We start from the raw sequence: 21,702 nt of genomic DNA, 5'->3' as shown, positions 1-21,702 counted from the left end.
TTTTTATTACAAATATTTGCACTGTTAAAAAATGATAAACAAAAGAAATAGTATTTTTCAATTCACCTCATACAAATACTGTAGTGCGATCTTTTTATCATGAAGGTGCAACTTACAAATACAGATTTTTTGTTTGTTACATAACTGAACTCAAAAACAAAACAATGTAAAACTTTAGAGCCTAGAAGTCCACTCAGTCCTTCTCCTTGTTCAGTCAATTGCGAAGACAAACAAGTTAGTTTACATTTACAGGAGATACTGCTGCCTGCTTCTTATTTACAAAGTCACCTGAAAGTGAGAACAGACATTCAAATGACACTTTTGTAGCCGGCATTGCAAGGTATTTATGTGCCAGATATGCTAAACATTTGTATGCCTCTTCATGCTTCCATGCCACCATTCCAGAGGACATGCTTCCATGCTGATGATGCTCGTTAAAAAAATAATGCGTTAATTACTTAGTGACTGAACTCCTTGGGGTAGAATTGTATGTTTCCTGATCTGTTTTACCCACATTCTGCCATATATTTCATATTAAGCAGTTTCGGATGATGACCTCACCACATGTTGTTTGTTTTAAGAACACTTTCACTGTAGATTTGACAAAATGCAAAGAAGGTACCAATGTGAGATTTGTAATGATAGCTATAGTACTTGAACCAAGGTTTAAGAATCTGAAGTGCCTTCCAAAATCATGCTTTCAAAAGTCTTAAAAGAGCAACACTCCAATGCAGAAACTACAGAACCCGAACCACCAAAAAAGAAAATCAATCCTCTGCAGGTGGCATCTGACTCAGATGATGTAAGTGAACATGCGTCTGTCCACACTGCTTTGGATCGTTATCAAGCAGAATCCATCATCAGCATGGATGCACGTCCTCTGGAATGGTGGTTGAAGAATGAAGGGACATATGAATCTTTAGTGCATGTGACATGTAAATATCTTGTGACACTGGCTACAACAGTGCTATGCCTGTTCTCACTTTCAGGTGACATTGTAAACAAGAAGAGGGCAGCAAATTTCTTGCATATGTAAACAAACTAGTTTGTCTCAGCGAGTGGCTGAACAAAAAGTAGGACTGGGTGGACTTGTAGGCTCTAAAGTTTTACATTGTTTTGTTTTTGAACGCAGTTTTTTTATATACATAATTCTATGTTTGTAAGTTCAACTTTCATGATAAAGAGATTGCACTACAGTACTTGTATGAGGTGAATTGAAAAATGCTATTTCTATTGTTTTTTACAGTGCAAATATTTGTAATAAAAATAAATATAAAGTGAGCACTGTACACTTTGTATTCTGTGTTGTAACTGAAATCAATATATTTGAAAACGTAGAAAATATCCAAAAATATTTAAATAAATGGTATTCTATTATCATTTAACAGTGCGATTAATGTTTTTAATTGCTTGACACGCCTTGTATATATTGTGATTGCATCTACGTAAACAGTCAAGTGAGTTAGTTAATTGGAGTGTCTTAACAATTCAGTAGCTATGGAAAGGGCGTTGTACAAATCCCTAAGGGAACAAGGCAGCCCTTGCCAATGGTTGCAGCCTGCAGGTATATTATCTACATTTTCTAATGGGCCACAGAGGCAAAGTCACAAAGGCCCCACATATAGTCATTAGCAGCACATCTAAAGCAATTGAGTTTTACTCAAAGATGGCATCGAAAGTCAAAAACAGGGGCTGGACTGTTGGATCTGTCATGAGATAGGCATTGGCTATGTTTGAAGCTTGTTCTTGCCACCTGGCGGTGATAGCAAAGTTCCTTAAGGGAATTGTCCAAACAGGATGGCTTGAGCGGAGATGGTGGCCCAGTGGATTCAACATCTCTTTAAACAGGGGTGGATGTGGCATGTCTTGCACTTTAAGGAGCAGATTCTGCAAGGTGACTTGTTGTCTGATGTCAGAAGAGGCAATGCTGGAAAGGACTGGAAGCCAAGCCAGCTTGGTCAGTCTTATGGTACCTATTGTTATATGCATGGTTTCATTCAGCTGAGTGTCTACTAGTCCTGTGTTAGAAGAGCTGAGCAACACCCTGCTGTAGAATAGCAAAAAGCAAGCCAAGAGTGTCTTTAGCCTGGTCTACACTAGGCGTTTAAATCAGTTTTAGGAGCGTAAAACCGATTTAACGCCACAACCGTCCACACTAGGAGGCACCTTATATCGATTTTAATGGCTCTTTAAACCGGTTTCTGTACTCCTCCCTAACGAGAGGAGTAACGCTAGTATCGGTATTACCATATCGGATTAGGGTTAGTGTGGCCGCTGATCGACGGTATTGGCCTCCGGGCGGTATCCCACAGTGCACCAGTGACCGCTCTGGACAGCATTCTGAACTCGGATGCACTGGCCAGGTAGACAGGAAAAGCCCCGCGAAGTTTTGAAATTCATTTCCTGCTTCCCCAGCGTGGAGAGCACAGGTGACCACGCACAGCTCATCAGCACAGTTAACAATGCAGTCTCCTGAGAATCGTAAAAGAGCCCCAGCATGGACTGCATGGGAGGTACTGGATCTGATCGCTATCTGGGGAGAGGATTCAGTGCTAACAGAACTGTGTTCCAAAAGACGAAATGAAAAAGTATTTGAAAGAATTTCTAAGGCTATGACGGATAAAGGCCACAGCAGAGACTCAGTGCAGTGCAGAGTGAAAGTTAAGGAGCTCAGACAAGCCTACCAGAAAACCAAAGAAGCAAACGGAAGGTCCGGGGCAGGTCGAAAAACATGCCGCTTCTATGCTGAGCTGCATGCAATTTTAGGGGGCTGCGCCACAAGTACCCCACCCCTGATCGTGGATTCCGAGGTGGGGGTTGTAATCTCTGCCATGGCTGAGGATTATGCAGACGGGGAAGATGAAGATGAAGAAGAGGAGGAAGACCTAGCAGAGAGCACACAGCACTCCGTGAGCCCCAGCAGCCAGGAGCTTTTTATCACCCTGACGGAATTACCGTCCTCCCAGCCCTCACAAGCCACTATCCCAGACAATGACGCCATGGAAGGGAGCTCTGGTGAGTGTACCTTTGCAAATAGCAAACATTGTTTTTTAAGCAAGCCTTTTTTAATGATTGATTTGCCCTGAGGACTTGGGATGCATTCGCAGACCGTATAGTTACTTAGAAAAGTTTGTTAACATGTCCGGGGATTGAGAGGAAATCCTCCAGGGACATCTCGATGAAGCGCTCCTGTAGGTACTCCAGAAGCCTTTGCAGAAGGTTTCTGGGCAAGGCAGCCTTGTTCCGCCCACCATGGTAGGACACTTTACCACGCCATGCATGTAGCAAGTAATCAGGTATCATTGCGTGGCAAAGCATAGCAGCGTATGGTCCCGGTGACTGCTGGCATTCAAGAAGCATCCGCTCTTTATCTTGTTCTGTTATCCTCAGCAAAGTGATATCGTTCAGGATAACCTGGTTAAAAATCAGGACGTTAAGGAAGGGGGCTGGCAATTTTTCTACTGGGTTCGTTGACTGAATCAGCATTAAAACAAAACTTTCCTGCACGTAGCGAAGCGGGGGGAGGGGAGGAGTGAAATGCCGATGATCTTTTCTGTGTTTGGTCACCGGCGATCTTCCCCAAGCTACCAGCCACGCAGTGGGTGGGGGGTGGGAAGGTTGTTGATTAGCAGGGAGCTAGCGTGATATTAGCCATGCGTTGGGGGGGAGGGGGTAAATCACTACAGAAGCCGAAAGACAGTGGCTTACCATGGCCGCATGCAAGCTGAATTCTGATGCCTGGACCTGTGTCTGTGAGATCTGTAACTCCAGAGCTGCAAGCACTCACTATTAAGATGAAAAATGCGACCTTGTAGGGAAATCACATGTGCTAGGTGAATAGTGCTGTTCACTGTGAAAGAGTATAACCATTGTTCTGTAAAATGTATCTTTCTAAATATTTATCTCCCTCATGCAGCTGCAAATTTTTCAACCATCCCTCCTCCATCCCAAAGGCTAGCACAGATAAGGCGGAGGAAAAAGAAGACGCGAGATGAGATGTTCTCGGATATTATGGAAGTTACACGCAATGAAAGAGCTCATCTGAATGAGTGGAAGGACGTGGTATCAAATTACAGGAAAGAGGCCAGTGAACGTGAGGACAGGAGGGATGAACGTGAGGACAGGAGGGACAACCGAGATGAGAGGTGGCGGCAGGAAGACCGGCAGGAAAATCAGCGGTGGCGGCAGGAAGATCAGCGGTGGCGGGATGCAACTCTGGGGCTGCTGCGTGATCAAACTGACATGCTCCGGCGACTTGTGGAGCTTCAGGAACGGCAGCAGGATCACAGAGTGCCGCTGCAGCCCCTGTATAACCACCCTCAACCCTCACCATGTTCCACATCCTCCTCACCCAGACGTGTAAGAACGCATGGGGGGAGGCTCCGTGCACCCGCCCACTCCACCCCCATGGACAGCCCAACCAGAAGGATGTCGTTACTGTGAATTTTTTTTAATGGCCTTCTCCATCCCTCCTATCCTCCTCCCAAACCACACCCTTACTTCTCTCCCTCTTTTTATAATGAATCAATAAAGAATTCATGCTTTTTAAATGAGAGTGACTTTATTTGCATAAGTAAGCTGTACTTGAAGGGGGAGGTGGAGTTGCTTACAGGGACTGAGTCAATCAAGGGGGTTGGGTGTTCATCAACAAACACAGCAGTCACACTGTACCCTGGCCATTGATGAAGCTCGTTTTCAAAGCTTCTCTGATGCGCACCGCTTCCTGGTGTGCTCTTCTAATCTCCCTGGTGTCTGGCTGCGCGTAATCAGCGGCCAGGTGATTTGCCTCAGCCTCCCACCCCGCCATAAAGGTCTCCCCCTTACTCTCAAAGAGATTGTGGAGAACACAGCAAGCAGTAATAACATAGGGGACATTGGTTTGGCTGAGGTCTGAGCGAGTCAGTAATGTCCGCCAGCGTGCCTTTAAACGGCCAAATGCACATTCCACCACCATTCTGCACTTGCTCAGCCTGTAATTGAACAGATCCTGACCACTGTCCAGGCTGCCTGTGTATGGCTTCATGAGCCATGGCATCAAGGGGTAGGCTGGGTCCCCCAGGATAACGACAGGCATTTCAACATCCCCAACTGTTATTTTCTGGTCTGGGAAGTAATTCCCTTGCTGCAGCCGTTTAAAGAGAGTAGTGCTTCTGAAGACGCGAGCGTCATGAACCCTCCCTGGCCATCCCACGTGGATGTTTGTGAAACATCCCTTGTGATCTACCAGTGCTTGCAGCACCATTGAAAAGTACCCCTTCCGGTTTACGTACTGGGTGCCCTGGCGCTGCGGTGCCAAGATAGGGATATGGGTTCCATCTATCGCCCCCCCACAGTTAGGGAATCCCAGTGCAGCAAAGCCATCCACTATGGCCTGCACGTTTCCCAGAGTCACAACCTTTCGTAGCAGCAGCTTAGTGATTGCTTTGGCTACTTGCATCACAGCAGCCCCCACAGTAGATTTTCCAACTCCAAATTGATTCCCGACTGACCGGTAGCTGTCTGGCGTTGCAAGCTTCCACAGGGCTATCGCCACTCGCTTCTCTACTGTGAGGGCTGCTCTCATCTTGGTATTATGGCGTTTCAGGGCAGGGGCAAGCAAGTCACAAAGTTCCATGAAAGTGCCCTTACGCATGCGAAAGTTTCGCAGCCACTGGGAATCGTCCCACACCTGCAACACAATGCGGTCCCACCAGTCAATGCTTGTTTCCCGGGCCCAAAATCGGCGTTCAATGGATAGAATCTGCCCCATTACCATCAGGATCTCCAAAGCGCAGGGGCCCGCGGTTTGAGAGAATTCTGTGTCTACGTCCTCATCACTGTCATCGCCGCGCTGCCGTATTCGCCTCCTCCTCGCCTCGGATTGAAGGTCCTGGTTCACCATAGACTGCACGAGAGTGCGCGAGGTGTTTAAAACATTCACGATTGCGGTATTGAGCTGAGCAGGGTCCATGCTTGCTGTGCTATGGCGTCTGCACAGTTCACCAAGCAAAAAAGGCGCGAAACGGTTGTCTGCTGCTCAGGGAGGGAGGGGTGAGGCTGTACCCAGAACCACCCGCGACAATGATTTTTGCCCCATCAGGCACTGGGATCTCAACCCGGAAATGCCAAGGGGCGGGGGAGGCTGCGGGAACTATGGGATAGCTACGGGATAGCTACCCACAGTGCAACGCTCCAGAAATCGACGCTAGCCTCGGACCATGGACGCACACCACCGATTTAATGTGTTTAGTGTGGCCGCGCTCACTCGATTTTATAAAATCTGTTTTACAAAACCGGTTTATGCAAATTCGGAATAGTCCCGTAGTGTAGACGTACCCTCAGTGTCTGCTCATTGGTTCTGCAGGTAGTCTCAACTAGTTTGCTGATCAGGTTGTTCCTTGTCTTCGTTTTGGGTGATATCTTGGTAAGGTGTTCCTTAAAGGTCAAGGTACAGTCCAGTGTACGTCAGTAATATATTAGTCCTGGGAGAATACTCTTCATGTGCATAATTGAGCTGCGCATATTTTTAATTTTTTGCTCAGAAAAAAGCTGCCAAAATATTGTTGCAGTTCTGCCTTTTGTCCACCAGAGGGCGTTGTATCAATACAACACAGCAACAGCTCCTGGCCAGCTAGGGAGGAGAAAGAGCCTGCCTTCTTCACAGCACCTGTCAGGCCAGTCAGGAGAAAGGGGCTATAGAGAGACAGACAGTGTGGGGTGCTGGGGAGGTCAGACAGGCTCATAAGGGCTAATGGGGAAGGACAGATAGGGGCAGGGGCTGAATGGGAGTGGAAGCACAGGGCCACATGGGGGAGGGAGGTGCAGGGCCACATGGTGATGGGGGAGGGGGTGCAGAGCTACATAGGGACAGAGGGTGGCTGAGTGGGGGCACAGAGACACATGGGGATGGGGGGGTGCAGGGACACATGGGGATGGGGGAGTGGGTGTCTGAGTGGGGGTGGAGGGACACGTGGACAGGGGGTGCAAGAACACACAGGGATGCAGGAACACATGGGGACAGGGCCAGATTTGCCTGACTGAATGCGAAAGGCTTGGGGTCAGTCTGCGTCTGCATGGGGGAAGCTCCATAACAATCCCTCTCCGCCCCCCGCAAAAAACCCCATACCCAACAACCCTCCAAATTTACACCCAGGCTCCTACCCAGCAATATATTTCCCTCTCCCTGAGCTCCTCCATTACCCCTGACTCTCCCAAGCCTTTGCAGTGCTTCTGAGGGGTGTGGGATATACAGTTCTGTATTGTATTTTAAATGAATTATTACTCAGAGTTCTGTATTAATATGCCTAGTAAGGAATCATTTGTCAAAAAACATTTCCTGAATCTTTTTTGTTGTCTGTGTTGTTACAGACATACTTGCTGACAGGTATTTTGAAATAAATGACCAAAAATAATTGAAATTGGTGTGATTATATTGTGTTATTTTGACAAATACACAGAATTTTGCAGAATTTTAAAATACTGTGCACAGAATTTTTAATTTTTTGGTGCAGAATTCCCCCAGGAGTTATATATGGGCATGACTTTCAACTCCTAATAATTTAGGAGGAATTAGTATCTAACAGTTGATGCACTGTGAATCTCCAAATTATACCTGACTCTGTTTTGTAACACATGGGCTTGAACAACAGTTGTGCAAGAAAAGTGAAAGGGTGCAAGGGGTTTGCAAATTAGTAGTAGGGATACCCCTTTTACAAAAATACAACAATATCAAGCTTCTATATAGCACTTTTCATCCATAGATCTCAAAGCACTATCAAATAAGTTTATCATGTGATAAAATGTATGTTGGGTACAGAGGGTGGTAGATTCTGATTTATCTCTTTGCACTCTTGCTCCACAGGCTTTCCGGAGCTCTCCAGCCACAGTTTCTCACTAGTTATTGTTAGTTTGGCAGTGAAAGGTGCAAGTCTGTGGCATCCCATTAGGTGGTGCTGTGGTGTGTATTTAAAAAAACAAAAATGTAATGGTGATCATGTCTCCCCAAAAAGTAATTCTGAAATCAAGGGCTTCAGGCATGAAAGTGAGCTCAGCCACTGGATTCAGTTTCTGACTTGATTTACAGCAGTTATAACTGTTTAATGTCTCTATTTTTTCCCCTTTTTTCCAGAGACATCTTCAAAATAAAGATTTTGAGTCTTTAAAGGAATCTGCAAAATCCCAGTTTAATCAGGTGAGGCACAAACACTTCTACACTATAAAGAGTTTATCTGAAAGGGGCAGGTAAAATGCATAAAGTGTTGCGTGGAATTTGCAAGCAGATACTAGATACAAAAGTAAGTTAAGTTTTCTACCTTGTGTACAGTAACTCCTCACTTATCGTCCTCCCGCTTAATGTTGATTCGAAGTTACATCGCTGCTCCATTAGGGAACATACTCATTTAAAGTTGTGCAATGCTCCCTTATAACGTCATTTGTCTGACTTTACAAGGGAGCATTTCACAAGTTCCTCTTCTCTACCTACTCCCTCCCTCCCAGCGCTTCTTCCGCCACCCAACAGCTGTTGGGTGGCGCTTAGGACTTTCGGGAAGGGAGGGAGCAAGCAGGGAAGCTGTCTTCCCCTCCCCACCCCCATTCCCGGCAGGCAGGGCAACCCGGAACTTAGGGGCCTTAGGTCCCTGGCCTAAGGGGGTCATGGGGCCCTGGAATGCAGCTGTAAAGCCCCTTTTGGAATGCAGCCCTGCGAGCACAGGCCGGAGGACTCAGGAAGAGCAGGGGCAGCTGTGCAGCCAGCAGCCGGAGAAAAGCAGCACTTTCCCCTTCAAAGCGCCGCTTCTCTCCGGCTGCCTTTGAAGGGGAAAGCACCGCTTCCCGCTGGCTGTGCGGCTGCCCCTGCTCCTCCTGAGTCCTCTGGCCCGTGCTTGCAGGGCCGCATTCCGAAAGGGGCTTTAGAGCTGCAGGCCACGGCCCTGGGTCCCCCTTAGCCCAGAGCCCTGCAGCCTCTAAAGCCCCTGCGTTCTGGGTGGCCCTGCCGCGGGGGAGAGGGGAGGAGGCGCTCCGAGAATCGCGGCCATGGGGGCGGTGCCACGCTGCGCAGAACCATCTGCACACCCCCTGCACCAAACAGGAGCAGCCCCTGGTAAGTGCTCTGCACTTCCTGCCTGCACCAGCCCTGAGCCTCCTCCTGCACCCTAACTCCCTCCCACACTCTGCACCCTCAACCCTGAGCCCCAGGGATAAGCCAGGGGCTCCTCCGAACCACAGTACAGTACTGTACTGTATATAATGCCTTTTGTCTGCCTCCCCAAAATTTTCCTTGGAACCTAACCCCCACATTTACATTAAATCTTACAGGAAAATTGGATTAGTTTAAGTGAAACGATGTTAAAGTTGCATTTTTCAGGAACATAACTAGAATGTTAAGTGAGGAGTTATGTACATATAATCACCTTGTTTTGAGAACTATTAATATAGGTGGTGGCAGTTTCTTGTCTGTTGAAGGTAAATAGCCAGGCAGCTGTCTGTATTCCACTGTGCACTGCATAATGGTTCTGTGTCTTCCTACAGTGCCCTCGAGTATTCTAGTAAATGAGATGGTAAATTATGTTAGGTATTTTATAGGATATAAGAACTTCAGGATATAGGGGGTTTTTAATAGTGCATCCTCTGCTTAGAGAGAAAGAGACAGTCTCTCAGCAACACAAAGACAAGGAACAACCTGATCAGTTGTGTGGATGTACTGCAGGAACTGAATGTGCTTCATATCTGTGCCTGTCTTTTGCAATAGGAAGTTTTACACTTGATCCTGAAGCCTGATGAGAGCTTGAAGTCTCCACTCAGCAAGTTTCTCAGTGAGGAGCAGCAGTCGAAACTCATCCAAGCACTGAAGGTCCAGGCAGATGACATGGTGCTCCTGGCAGCTGGAGAGCATGAAAAAGTGGTAGGGAAAGCCCAGGCTGTCTGTGACGACTGAACATCGCTGTCTGTTAATATTAATTCCTAGTATATCTGTAATTCCTTCCACCTGAGGATCTCAGAGCACGCTGCAAAGATTAATGAAGGAAGTCCCACAACCCCCCGTGAGAGAGGTGCTATGAACTCATTTTCACAGATGGGGAGAGGAAGGCACTGAGAGATGAAGTGACTTGCCCCAAATCACACATCCAAAGCAGAGCTGGGAAGAAAACCTGGATAAATGTAAATGTGTTCTCTTCCAAGCAGCAGAGGCAGGTGACAAGGTGTGTGGTTATGCAAAGTGCTTCCACTATCCAGAGTTGTGAGGCACAAGCCCAAAAAGAGCAACCATTTTTCTCTCTAGCTCACTTTGTGAATTCAGGGTACTGTGGCTAAAGAGAGCCCTCCCCGCACCTCATCCTTAGGAAGTCCTTTCCTCAAAGCAAGGACAGTATCTCTTATGGAAATATGATTTTAAATGAGTGTCCGACTCTCAACAGAGACTAATGATCTGAGCTACAGCTCTGATGTAGGGATTATAGTTAAACAGTCTGAATTTCCTCTGATCCCAACATGGGAATACAAAGTAAGTACACCTTGCAACTAGGATCTTAATGCTTGTGTTAGCTGTAAGAAAGGTTTTACAATAGAAAACATACCAGTCAAGGTGATGAAAACCACACTAATTCATGTTTAAAAATCAGTTCTGGTCCTAGAACCAGATTCTCAGCTCATGCAAATCAATATAATGAAGATAGACTGGCTTACATCAGCAGAGGATCTGACGCTGATGTGAATGTCAGGATACTCCCATTAAGTATTATCTCTGAAAACTGTGCTTGCAATTCTTGCTGTTTAGGGAGGCAGTGTTGTATCTAGTTGTTAGAACCAGGAAGCTGTGAGTTAGTTTTGGATTCTATTTCTGGCTTTGCCATTAATGTATTCTGGACCTTGTGTGAGCTTGCCCTGCCTCCAGGGCCGGCTCCAGGCACCAGTGAAGGAAGCAGGAGCCTGGGACGTCCAATAGAAAGGGGCGGCAGTCTGTCCGTTGTTGGGGCGGCACGTCCAGGTCTGCAGCGGCAAGTCGGCGGCGGGTCCTTCAGTGCCTTGCTTCCTCTTTGGCTGCACTTTGGCGGAAGCTCAATCGCCCCACTTCAGCCTTCGGCAGCAGTTAAGCAGCTGCTCAGTCGGGTTTTTCTTTTTTTTTTTCTTTGCCGCTTGGGGCGGCAAAAAAGCTGGAGCTGTCCCTGCCTGCCTCTCTGTGCCTCCATTTGCTAATATGTAAAATGGGGATAATATGGCTGACTTAACTTATGAAAGTGTTGTGAGAAGTAAATAATGTTTGTGAAGTGCTTTGAGATCCATGCACGAAAGATGCAATAGAGGGGCAGAATGTCTTTATTTTTGCTGTGAATCACTGTGGTTGGCCAGGCGTTGCCCCAATGAGACTGGAGCATTTGGGAAAGATGAACTTTCCAGCTCCTGTTCAGTCTTACTTTGTAGAATCTAGAATGCTGAGGACTGGCATTAGCTACACAAATGCCTCCCCTATTGTGATGCTGTCTTAGCAAAAGACTGATGCCTTCTAAAGATGCTGCAGATAGTGCAAAAAATGCAGTGAAACTGACATGATGGCTTTGTGTGTGTGAGAGATAATTTTCTACAGAGACAGGATCACACATACACCTACCAGAGGGTATGATGAGACCCTCCCTAGAGCTCTCTGTTCATGACATTAAACTCGACTTCATCTTTCTCTCTATTTCCCTCCCTCCCTTCTCCCCCCTTTTTTCAGTGCTTGGTGTTAGGAAATATGCGCTTGGAGAGTGCAAACCTTCTGGAGTCGAGAGGCCTGGTGCTCCGTGATCCCACTGCTTTTCACTTCCTGTGGGTGGTGGATTTCCCGCTATTCCTTCACAAAGAAGAAAACCCTGCAGAACTGGAATCTGCTCATCACCCCTTCACGGCCCCTCACCCCTCAGACACCAGCCTCCTCTACTCTGAGCCTGCAAAGGTGACTACGACCATGCCTTTCACTCTTGCTTAGTTTTTCATATTGACTTTTCTTGAAAAAATGGGCGAGGTGCAACTTTAGCTGCTATATTAAAGGACATTAACTATTGCGGAAAAATATGCATTCTGCGTATCTGTTGAGGAAAGGTGGATCCCAGGTTACCCAGAACTAGCAAATACTTAAGTGTGTCTCACCAGATAACTAACTGGCTTATTTCCTGAAGACTTATGGGAAACAATTGATTTAGAGTGAGGAGTTTCTCTGGAAGACAAAGCTGAGTCAGAACTCTTCCTTAGAAGTCTCTGAAGACGGGTGTTACATTCATCTGTAGAGCTGTAAGGATTAGGACGTTACTATCTGATGTGTTTCCGCGTCAATAGTACAGTCTTGATCTTGAGCTCAGATGTAAGGGGTCATTTAACAGGAGCAACCTCAGGGCTTCAGTGCCCGGGGGCAGTAAGAGAGGGATTTGATTAATTGTCAGTACTGCCAGTCCCAGGAGATCTGGGGGAATAACAGCAACGTCTACAGAAAGGGTTTGGGGGGGTTTGTTTTGTTTTACAACTTTCCTAAGAATCCAGTTGCAACGAGAACAGTGGTCAGAACCAAGTCTTAGTGGGAGTTTGTTCAATCTATGAAGGACTTTCTGAGAGAGAAGCCCTGCATTTGGCTTGCTGAGTGTGTCGCAGATCAGGATTGGTGGTGCATTGCCATGGCAGTGTGTGGTTCCCAGGACTGAAACAGCAAGAGGCAGAGCAGTATCACAAATGAGGCACTGGGAGAGCTACGAGGGCGGGAGAGGGGAGGCTTGCTCAGCAACTACTTGCACGCTGCCTGGGATTCTGCAGTGCTGATCCAAAGCCCACAGAAATGCATCTTTCTGTTAGCTTCAGTGGGCTTTGGCTCAGGTCCCGGGCAAGCATCCCTCACTTGGCAAAGCATGAAATTTGGTTGGAAAGATTCCTCTTGGTAGTGATTTAACCATCCTGTTAGACCCCTCCAAATATCAGAGAGTCCGTTGATAAAGTAAAATTGTAATGTGTCTTTTTTTCATCAGACCTTTGGCAATCTGAAAGAACAATGATATGAGTACAGTGAACTGCACCCTGGGCATGCTAATACACTTGTCTGTCTCCCATACTCCAGGTCCGTAGCCAGCACTATGATCTTGTGCTGAATGGCAGTGAGATTGGAGGTGGCTCCATCCGAATCCATAATGCAGAGCAGCAACGTTTTGTTCTTGAGACAGTGCTGAAGGTAACAGCCTGCAAAAGTTTCCCATGTCCTCTTGGAATTTTTAAATTTAAATAGACGCATTTAAAACCTCAAACTAGTTTGCAAATGGTGCAATTACTAGTTATAGAAATCCAGAGGAATTAGGTTTACTAACAACAATGCTGTGCCAGTAGGAGCATCTCATTGACACACAGATGACCTACTTGGGAGGACACTAAAGGGACACTGTAAAGTAAAAAATTATAGCACCCAATCCTGCAAACTTTTATGCACCTGTTTACTTACGTGAGTGTTCCCATTGATATGATACACTGGCTTATTCCTCTGTTGAGATTGATATCTCTCACTCCTCTCATGCTTTTGGGAGTCATGCATGTAAATTTCTTCCCTCCTAGCTCCCTGAGAAAGGTGATGCTCACAATATCTATCTCTTATATACTGTTTTTCATCTTTAGATCTTAAAGTACTTTACAAATGAGAGCGGTATCATTTTACAGATGGAGAAACTGAGGCACAGAGCTATGAAGTGACTTGTCCAAGGTCACCCAGCAGGTCATTGGCAAAGCTGGTAATAGAAGCTAGGTTTCCCAAGTCTCAGTCCAGTGCTCTATCCACTAGGCAACACTGTCTCCCAAATCTAGATAGGACTGGAGGTGGAATACCAGTTCTGTCTTCCGTGAAGAGTCAGGAAAGGACCATAACTCATACAAGAGGTGAAGAATCATGTGTGTCTATAGTACCTAAAAACCCTGTGCTACTGGGTTGCTGAACCCTGCTTTATCTAATTCCTGGTGTCTCACTAAGGAAGTTGAGAGCTTTTCCAAAGAACCATTTATTGTATCTAAAACTTCAAGCAAATAATTACTGGCTTTGGATATAAAATATAACTTCTAAGTAGCATTGCCTTCTGAAATAGTTTCCCATATATTACTGGATAATAGCTGGTTTGCTTAGGACAAGTTACTTTAGGTGGTAGAGCTTCTTTGTTAGCCATCATGACAGTGATGTTGGTGGGGAGCAGGGAAGGATGCCAAGTGACCACCACTGTGGTAATACAGGTAATGAAATGTGACTCCCAGCCCCAAGGAGTGGATGACTCAGCCTCCCCTCCAAATCCAATACAAACATTTGTTGCGTTTTGTGTGTAATGTTCCAGGAGGATCCTAAGCTGCTTTCCCACCTGCTTGAAGCTTTGAAGTGTGGAGCGCCCCCTCATGGAGGAATCGCTTTAGGTAGGTGCACTGTAGCTCTCCCTGTGACTTTTTACTGGCATATCAGGACTCTAATCATAGCAACAAACTAAATATCAAGAAAGGAGACTTGTGCCTGTTAGCAAAAACCCTTTCCCCTTCTGATCAGGACTGCAGTGGTGGCATCACTGTTCGTGCTCACCTTGTCTCCCCACTTCAGATCCTGCATTACTGTCTCTCTTCATTCTGCCTGGAGCATGCAGAGAGGAACATGGATCCCAGGCAGCACTTAACCTGACAACATCAAAGGGGCACACACAGTGCTCATAGGACTGCAGCGAGTGTGAGGGAGGAGACAGGTTCCCATAGTGTTGTGTTTTCAGTTCTTATGTTCAGACTTGGTTGCAGGCATCTGGGTCCTGAGAACAGTCCTTGTCTGAGCCCTAGAGATGGCTCCCCTCATAGAAATTAAGTCATATAGTCCATCTTGTCACTTGGCCACTGCAGGATTGTTTCCCTTCAGTGCATATCCTAGTGTTTATATCCAACCTAGTCCTAAATGTCCCAAGCAACAGGTCACCTACCCCTTCCCAAAGGAAACTATTCTACAGCCTGAAAGATCTCACCACTACAGAACTTTAACCCATCAGCCCTTTTCTTAATTTCATCCCATTGGTCCAAATATCTGTAGATTAGGATGCCTTTCCCCAGTCATAGCTCCTACTTGGTTGTCGCTGAACCCTGCTAGTGCATGTTTCGCTCTTCAAGTGCATTGCTAGAAGCTTTGTAAAACTTAAAAGCAGGTTTTAAATCTCCAAACAAGGTAAGGAGTGTGTAGTTGATGTGTTAATACAAGTGCTATGATGTAAGAAAGCTACTTGGAAATCTGAGCTGCTTGCTTCCTGCTTTCTCTGGGGGTGCTTGTGATGTCACTCATTCTGGCAGGAAAAAACTGGATGCCTGCATCTGAGATTGCTCAGGGCCATAAGGATGTGGTAATCCATCTCAGAAGTGGTCAGACTCCAGTGCTATTTACACAGCTTTACAGCAATGGCCATGTAGTGTTTTCCTCTTAGAGTTTTGCCCGTTTGGGCTATAGTTTGTAAACTAAGGTTTGCATTTCACCTTTAGTCTTCCCATACGACTCAATCCCCTCCAATCATCTGCTTGCTCTTGTTCTTCCCTGACACCTAAACCCTTGTTTATCTACATCTGTTAAGATGCTGTGTTCTAAGTGTAGTCTCAGCAAAGCCCGGTAAGCAACTGCCACCTTCCTGGTTTATGGTGTGATTTTTCTACCTTTGCAGCACAATTGCATTGGGCTTTTCTCTGCAACACTGCACTGCACACTCTTATTTAATTTGCTATTCACTGTCGGCCCTAGGCCATTTTATCATGATCTCCTGTCCATTCAGTCTCAGTTTCTGATTATTTTTCCCCAGATGGGCTACCTTCTCCCGGTTTCCAGTAATGTTGTTTCCTACCTTGCATAAAGTTTTATAGATTCAGAGGGAAGTAATGTTGGGCTGTAACACAAATATTTTATCTAATTTGGTGTCTGCTTCTAGGACTTGACAGACTGATCTGTCTCGTGGCTGGAGCTCCAAGTATTCGAGATGTCATTGCGTTCCCCAAATCCTTCAAGGGACGGGACCTTATGAGCAACGCTCCAGATTACATCACCCCTGAGGAGCTAGAGCCATACCACATCCAGGTTGCATGGCCTGCTGCAGAAGCAGAGGCAAACAAGAACTGACTCAAAGCAAGTGATTGTAGCTGATCCTACTATCGGCATTGTTCCCACTCTGCCTTCCAAGGGCAGAAAACATCAGCTGACGTAGGGCATATACTATGGGTCATACCATTGTACTTACAGAAGATAATAGTGACTACTTCCCTTTGGGAGGGAGGGAAGGATGAATTGAAGAGCAAAGGAAAAAACCCAGGTTGCTTTTCTCTCTCTAACATAGTGCAGAGGGGAAGGTTGGGACCACTGGCATGGGGTGTGGTGGTGGGTTTGGCATTTCCTTTCGTTTTGATATGTACCTAGTGGAGTATGGAAAAGATCACGTCTTAGCTTCTTTTTCAGGTCACCTGTGTCATGAGAATCACGAAATCATGGTTAGCTGAGGACTAGACTTTCCTGTTAGAACAGAGCTGTTCTGGGCTGAGAACCACATACAGCCTATGGAGAGCCCTAAACATGGCCTGGGCTGTCCTCTTCCTGTATCTGCAGGATGAGGATAAAACAGATCAACTACAGCTTACTGCTGGTGAACTCAACGATGACCAGTACCTGTTCACTTACTGAGGAGCAGTATAAGCACACACATAGATTGTGCATTGATCTTTTTAAAAATCATGTATACGTGAGTATGTGCGGCCCTGGGGATCTTGGCAAGTTACAAACGCTCTTGGGTCTTGCAGTTTTGGTTGTCCTTGTAATACCACCAAATGGAAAGTACATCTGTGTTGGGGCCTGTGGTCCTGGTGCTTTTAGGAGATTTATCTTTCTAACCTTTTATGTTTGTAAATAAAGCTCAGTCCAGGAAACAAGGTTTTAGTCTTTAATGGAACATTGCTTTGAATAGGGCTTTTCTCTGTAACATCAAGAAACAGATTGAAAAGAACACCTACAGTGGAATTTACTTACAGATGAGTCCAGGGGACTGGAGGGGCAGGCAAGAAAAGCTGTGATCATGGAGAAAATTTGACAACTCCAGATTCATTCAACCTCCCTCTAAAAGATTCTGCTCTAGTTGTGATAAAGCTGCATGTGGCTCCTTAAATGCTGTCTGACATCTATTGTCACTCCCACTGCCACTAATGCAGCCAATCACAGTAGAAGTTCCTGTGTATTGTACAGGAGTGCAAACTCAGGCAGCAGCCTGCCCACCCAAACCTCTCTGCTCTGCTTCCATGCTTCTCAGCTGAAAGAGCACAGCAGGCCCTGCCAAAGGAACCCCCCGTAGACATCCTCTCTCTGGAGCATGTAGGCTCAAGTGAATGGAAAGGGAACAGCAAAAAGATAAGGATTGCCTGAAAAGGCTAGAAAAGTGGACCAACAAAACAGAATGGAGCAACTGTGCCATGATTTGGTGCTGTAGGACATGACAGGTGGGCCTTCCACATGAGTGGAGGGAGGCTTTCCCAGGTGTCTGACTGGTGGGTCTCTCTGACATGCTCAAGGTCTAACTAATCGCCATATTTGGGGTCAGGAAGGAATTTTCCTCTGACTCAGATTGGCAGAGACCTTGGAGGTGTTTTGTCTCCCTCTGCAGTATGGGGCATGGGTCACTTGCTGGTTTGAACTAGAGTAAATGGTGGATTCTCTGTCGTTTGAAGTCTTTAAATCATGGTTTGAGGACTTCAGTAACTCAGCCAGAGGTTATGGATCTATTACAGGAGTAAGTGGGTGAAGTTCTGTAGCCTGCGACGAGCAGGAGGTCAGACTAGAAGATCACGATAGACCCTTCTGGTCTTAAAGTCTGAGTTCAGAATGAAGCTGGGAATTCCCAAGCTAAACTGGAGATTCAGTGGGTAGTGTTCTTTCATCTGAACAAATGCCTTCAGCTTGGAGATGCCTTCTTTCAGGTGAGATGTAGCTGAGATCCTGACCATCTGCAGTCATTCCTAGCTGTCTTCCTCCTAATTTGCTTGTGTGCCCTTTTAGCAAAAACCCAGCTGATTAGCAGTTGCTATATTGCCATGTCAGTAAGATATCTTCCATTATTTATTCAGTGTTACTATAACCGTGTTGGTACCAGGATATTAGAGACACAATGTGGGTAAGGTAATATCTTTTATTGGACCAACTGGAGAGCGAAACAAGCTTTTGAGCTTACACATAGCTCTTCTGACCAGGGTGTCTCAGGCAGAAGCAGCTCTGTCCTGCTCTCCACCCAGCTGCCAGGGAGAGCGGCCAAATGTGGTGTGGGAGGAGGCACAGGGAGAGGACAGAGCCCTCCCCGCAAGTAACGTGGGATGGAGATAGGGCGACCAGACAGCAAGTGTGAAAAGTTGGGATGGAGGTGGGGGGTAATAGGAGAGGTGGGGGGAGAAAAAGACCCAAAAATCGGACTGTCCCTATAAAATCGGGACATCTGGTCACCCTAGGTGGAGAAAGCATGGTGGCCCCAAGCTGGCCACAAGGCAGGGGGTGGTCACTGGGCATAGAAGACATGGGGTGGTCATGTGTCCTCCCCTTTAGATTGTGCTCCCCCTAGTATGGGGAGGCACCAGTCGTCTATGCTGGAAGGTGGCCTTCCTGGTAGCCATTATTTCTGCTATGAGGGTCTCCAAGATCCAAGCTCTTACTTCAGAACCATTATACACTGTCTTCTTCAAGGACCAGGTTCAGGTGCAACTGCACCCAGCCTTCCTACCAAAGGTGGTTTCACAGTTCCATAGTAACTAGTATGTCTTTCTGTCAGTCTTCTATCCAAAACCACATGCTAACAGTGAGGAACCAAAGACTCCACTTGCTGGATGCTAAGCATGCACTAGCCTTTTACCTAGAAAGGTCTAAATCCTTTCAGAAATGCACTCAGCTTTTTGTAGCCATTGTAGACAGAATGAAAGGACTTCTAGTCTCAACCCAGAGAATTTTATCGTGGATCACTTCCTGTATCACACATCCTGTGACCTAGTGAAGGTCTCAGCTTCTCCACTGACAGCCCATTCTACAGGGGCTCAAGCATCGGCGGCGGCAACCCTGACTCAAGTTCCAATTCATGACATTTATAGAGCGGCAGCGTGGTTGTCAGTCCATGCTTTCATGTCTCACCGCCATCACCCAGCCAAGTTAGAGACTATTCGGGTTTCGGCCGAGCAGTGTTACAATCAGTATGCCAATGAACTCCGAACCCTCCATCTGCACAACTGCTTGGGAGTCACCTACATTTGAATGGACGTGAGCAAGAATTAAAAGCAGTTAGTAACCTTCCATAACTGTTGTTCTTTGAGATGTGTTGCTCATATGCATTCCAAAACCCACCCCGCCTGCCCCTCTGTCAGAGTTAGCCAGCAAGAAGGAACTGAGAGGATGGTGGGTCAGCAGGGCCCTTTATACCAACTCTATGAGGGCGCGACTCCAGGGGGCACCAGAGACAACCCAATGGATACAATTGAGGAAAAACTTGCCGGCGGCAGTGCTCAGGGTGAGCACACACACCTACATTGGAATGGACGGGAGCAACACATCTCAAAGAACAAGTTACGGAAGGTTAGTAACCGGTTTTTTGTCAGCATCTCTTGCTTTTTGAAAATACCATTTAGTCTGCACATGCCAATTTAAATTGGAAACCAAAAGGTGTTGTGTGTATGTGTATATAATTTATATACTATTAAATAGATTTATAAAACAATAATCTGAGTGTCTAAAGATTTTACAAAGTATGAGTGGGGTAGCCGTGTTAGTCTGTATCCACAAAAGCAACAAGGAGGCCGGTGGCACCTTCCATGCATCTGAAGAAGTGGGTTTTTTACCCACAAATGCTTATGCACAAATAAATCTGTTAGTCTTTAAGGTGCCACCGGACTCCTCGTTGATTTTAAAGATTTTACAGACACGCACTTCGCCTCTTCTCACTCCCGCCCAGCTGCGGCTGTGTCCTTTTCATGCATGTGAAAAACAAAACAATGAGAAAACAACATCTCTGGAGAACAGTGGTGGTTATTGTCCTTGCTGTGGCCCCTAAGTTAAGCACAGTTGCTCTTTGTTGGGAATAGGAATGTCAGCTGAGCATGTTGTGGATGGGGATTTGTTTTGTGTTTCTTTGCTTTAGAAAGGATGGGAATTCACAACTGGTTTGTGTTTCTCCTAGAATTTCCCACTCCCTTTTAAAGGCAACACCTGTCTGTGCTGGTTGTGACACTAGATTTATATCAACTGCTACCACTGGCCAATATTGAGGTGGACCAGTGGAAGGTTGCTGTAGTTCTTTCATGGGCTTTATCTACACTAGAGAACATCCTGCATACAGATACTACAGTGATGAAGTGACCTAAGAACCTCTGTAGAATAGAACAGTAGCCAATCTAGTGGAATAGCACTGGTGTAAGTACTGTGGGCATGTATTAGCCATGCTGGTTTGGGTGAAGGTCACTTGTAGCTTTGCCCCACATCCACACTAGCATTGTATCATCATCGCAGGTGCACTGCCCTCTGGATAACTGTCCTACAGTTCTTGGCACAGCTCCCCGAAGCAGTGGCTTGTGGAGGAATTCAGACTGGCCTTCAGGGAATTGTGGGAGAGGGGTGAAGTGACCAGATGTCCTGTTCTTTTTGCAGGGTAATCTTGTTTTTCAGCTGTCTGTCTTGCAAATTTGGAGCCTTAAAACTGCCCCCTATTGTATATTTGGCGGCTCCTCCTCCCTAGGAGCGCTCTGGGAAACCATTCTCCACAGTCCCTGAGGGCAACAGCGCTTCCAGTGAGCGTGGGGCCCAGGAGTGAAATGGGGTGAATGCAGGGAACAGGTTCCCCATGGAGTAGGTGTGACATATGGGCTCCCCTTCCCCCCCTCCCCCAAACTTTGATAATCTGGTTACCTCAGAGCAGGGGTCGGCAAACTTTTTGGCCCTCAGGCCACATCGGGGTTCTGAAATTGTATGGCGGGCCTGTGTAGTGTATTAAATTGCTCCCTGTAGGAATGTGCTGTTTACAGTGTACAGTAACTCCTCACTTAACGTTGTAGTTATGTTCCTGAAAAATGCGACTTCAGTTGAAACGATGTTAAGCGAATCCAATTTCCCCATAAGAATTAATGTAAATGGGGGGATTCGGTTCCAGGGAAAAATTTTTGCCAGACAAAAGGCATTATATACATTTTAAACAAGTAATTTAATACAGGTACTGTACTATAGTTGGGAGGTGCCCCTGTGTTACACTAATAAAATAATACCAACAGGATCTTATAAGAGGGACAAGGCAAAACGCCACATTTATTGCAAATACAACAGACAGTTGTTACATTTATTCATTCACACAAATACTCACACAGGTTCTGCATTAATCAGTTATAGTTACCAGCCTGGAAGTTGCTCGTGACAGAATAGTGTCCAGGTATCCTGTCCACGAGAGTGGAGCCGAGTCTGTGTCAGATGCGCACCTGATGCTCCTGGAGGGAGGTAGCAGAACCAGAGATTCCAAGTTCTTAGGCCTTGGCTACACTTGCAAATTTGCAGCGCTGCAGCAGGATGTGAAAACACACCCTCTCCAGCGCTGCAAATTGCGGCGCTGCAAAGCGCCAGTGTGGTCAAAGCTCCAGCGCTGGGAGCGCGGCTCCCAGCGCTGTACGTTATTCCCCACAGGGAGGTGGAGTACGGACAGCGCTGGGAGAGCTCTCTCCCAGCACTGGCGCTTTGACTAC

General features: G+C 46.4%; 1 protein-coding gene across 3 annotated transcripts in view; it reads left to right on the top strand.

Annotated features, from left to right (window-relative positions):
* DARS2 (aspartyl-tRNA synthetase 2, mitochondrial) overlaps positions 1 to 16,887 on the top strand; it is a 39,270-nt gene extending 22,383 nt beyond the window's left edge. For all 3 annotated transcript variants that reach the window (XM_045028261.1, XM_045028263.1, XM_045028262.1), the window contains exons 13-18: positions 8,108 to 8,170; positions 9,725 to 9,877; positions 11,687 to 11,905; positions 13,052 to 13,162; positions 14,298 to 14,373; positions 15,900 to 16,887. In XM_045028261.1, coding sequence (XP_044884196.1) covers positions 8,108 to 8,170; positions 9,725 to 9,877; positions 11,687 to 11,905; positions 13,052 to 13,162; positions 14,298 to 14,373; positions 15,900 to 16,087 — 810 coding nt within the window. In that variant the 3' untranslated portion in view covers positions 16,088 to 16,887. The remainder of the gene's footprint in view (positions 1 to 8,107; positions 8,171 to 9,724; positions 9,878 to 11,686; positions 11,906 to 13,051; positions 13,163 to 14,297; positions 14,374 to 15,899) is intronic.
* Positions 16,888 to 21,702: the final 4,815 nt, after the last annotated feature.

This window comes from Mauremys mutica, chromosome 8, assembly GCF_020497125.1.
Source record: "Mauremys mutica isolate MM-2020 ecotype Southern chromosome 8, ASM2049712v1, whole genome shotgun sequence".
In the NCBI taxonomy this organism is placed as follows: domain Eukaryota; kingdom Metazoa; phylum Chordata; order Testudines; family Geoemydidae; genus Mauremys; species Mauremys mutica.
Note: the sequence above shows the minus strand (reverse complement) of the source record. Positions and strands in the feature narration are given on the sequence as shown.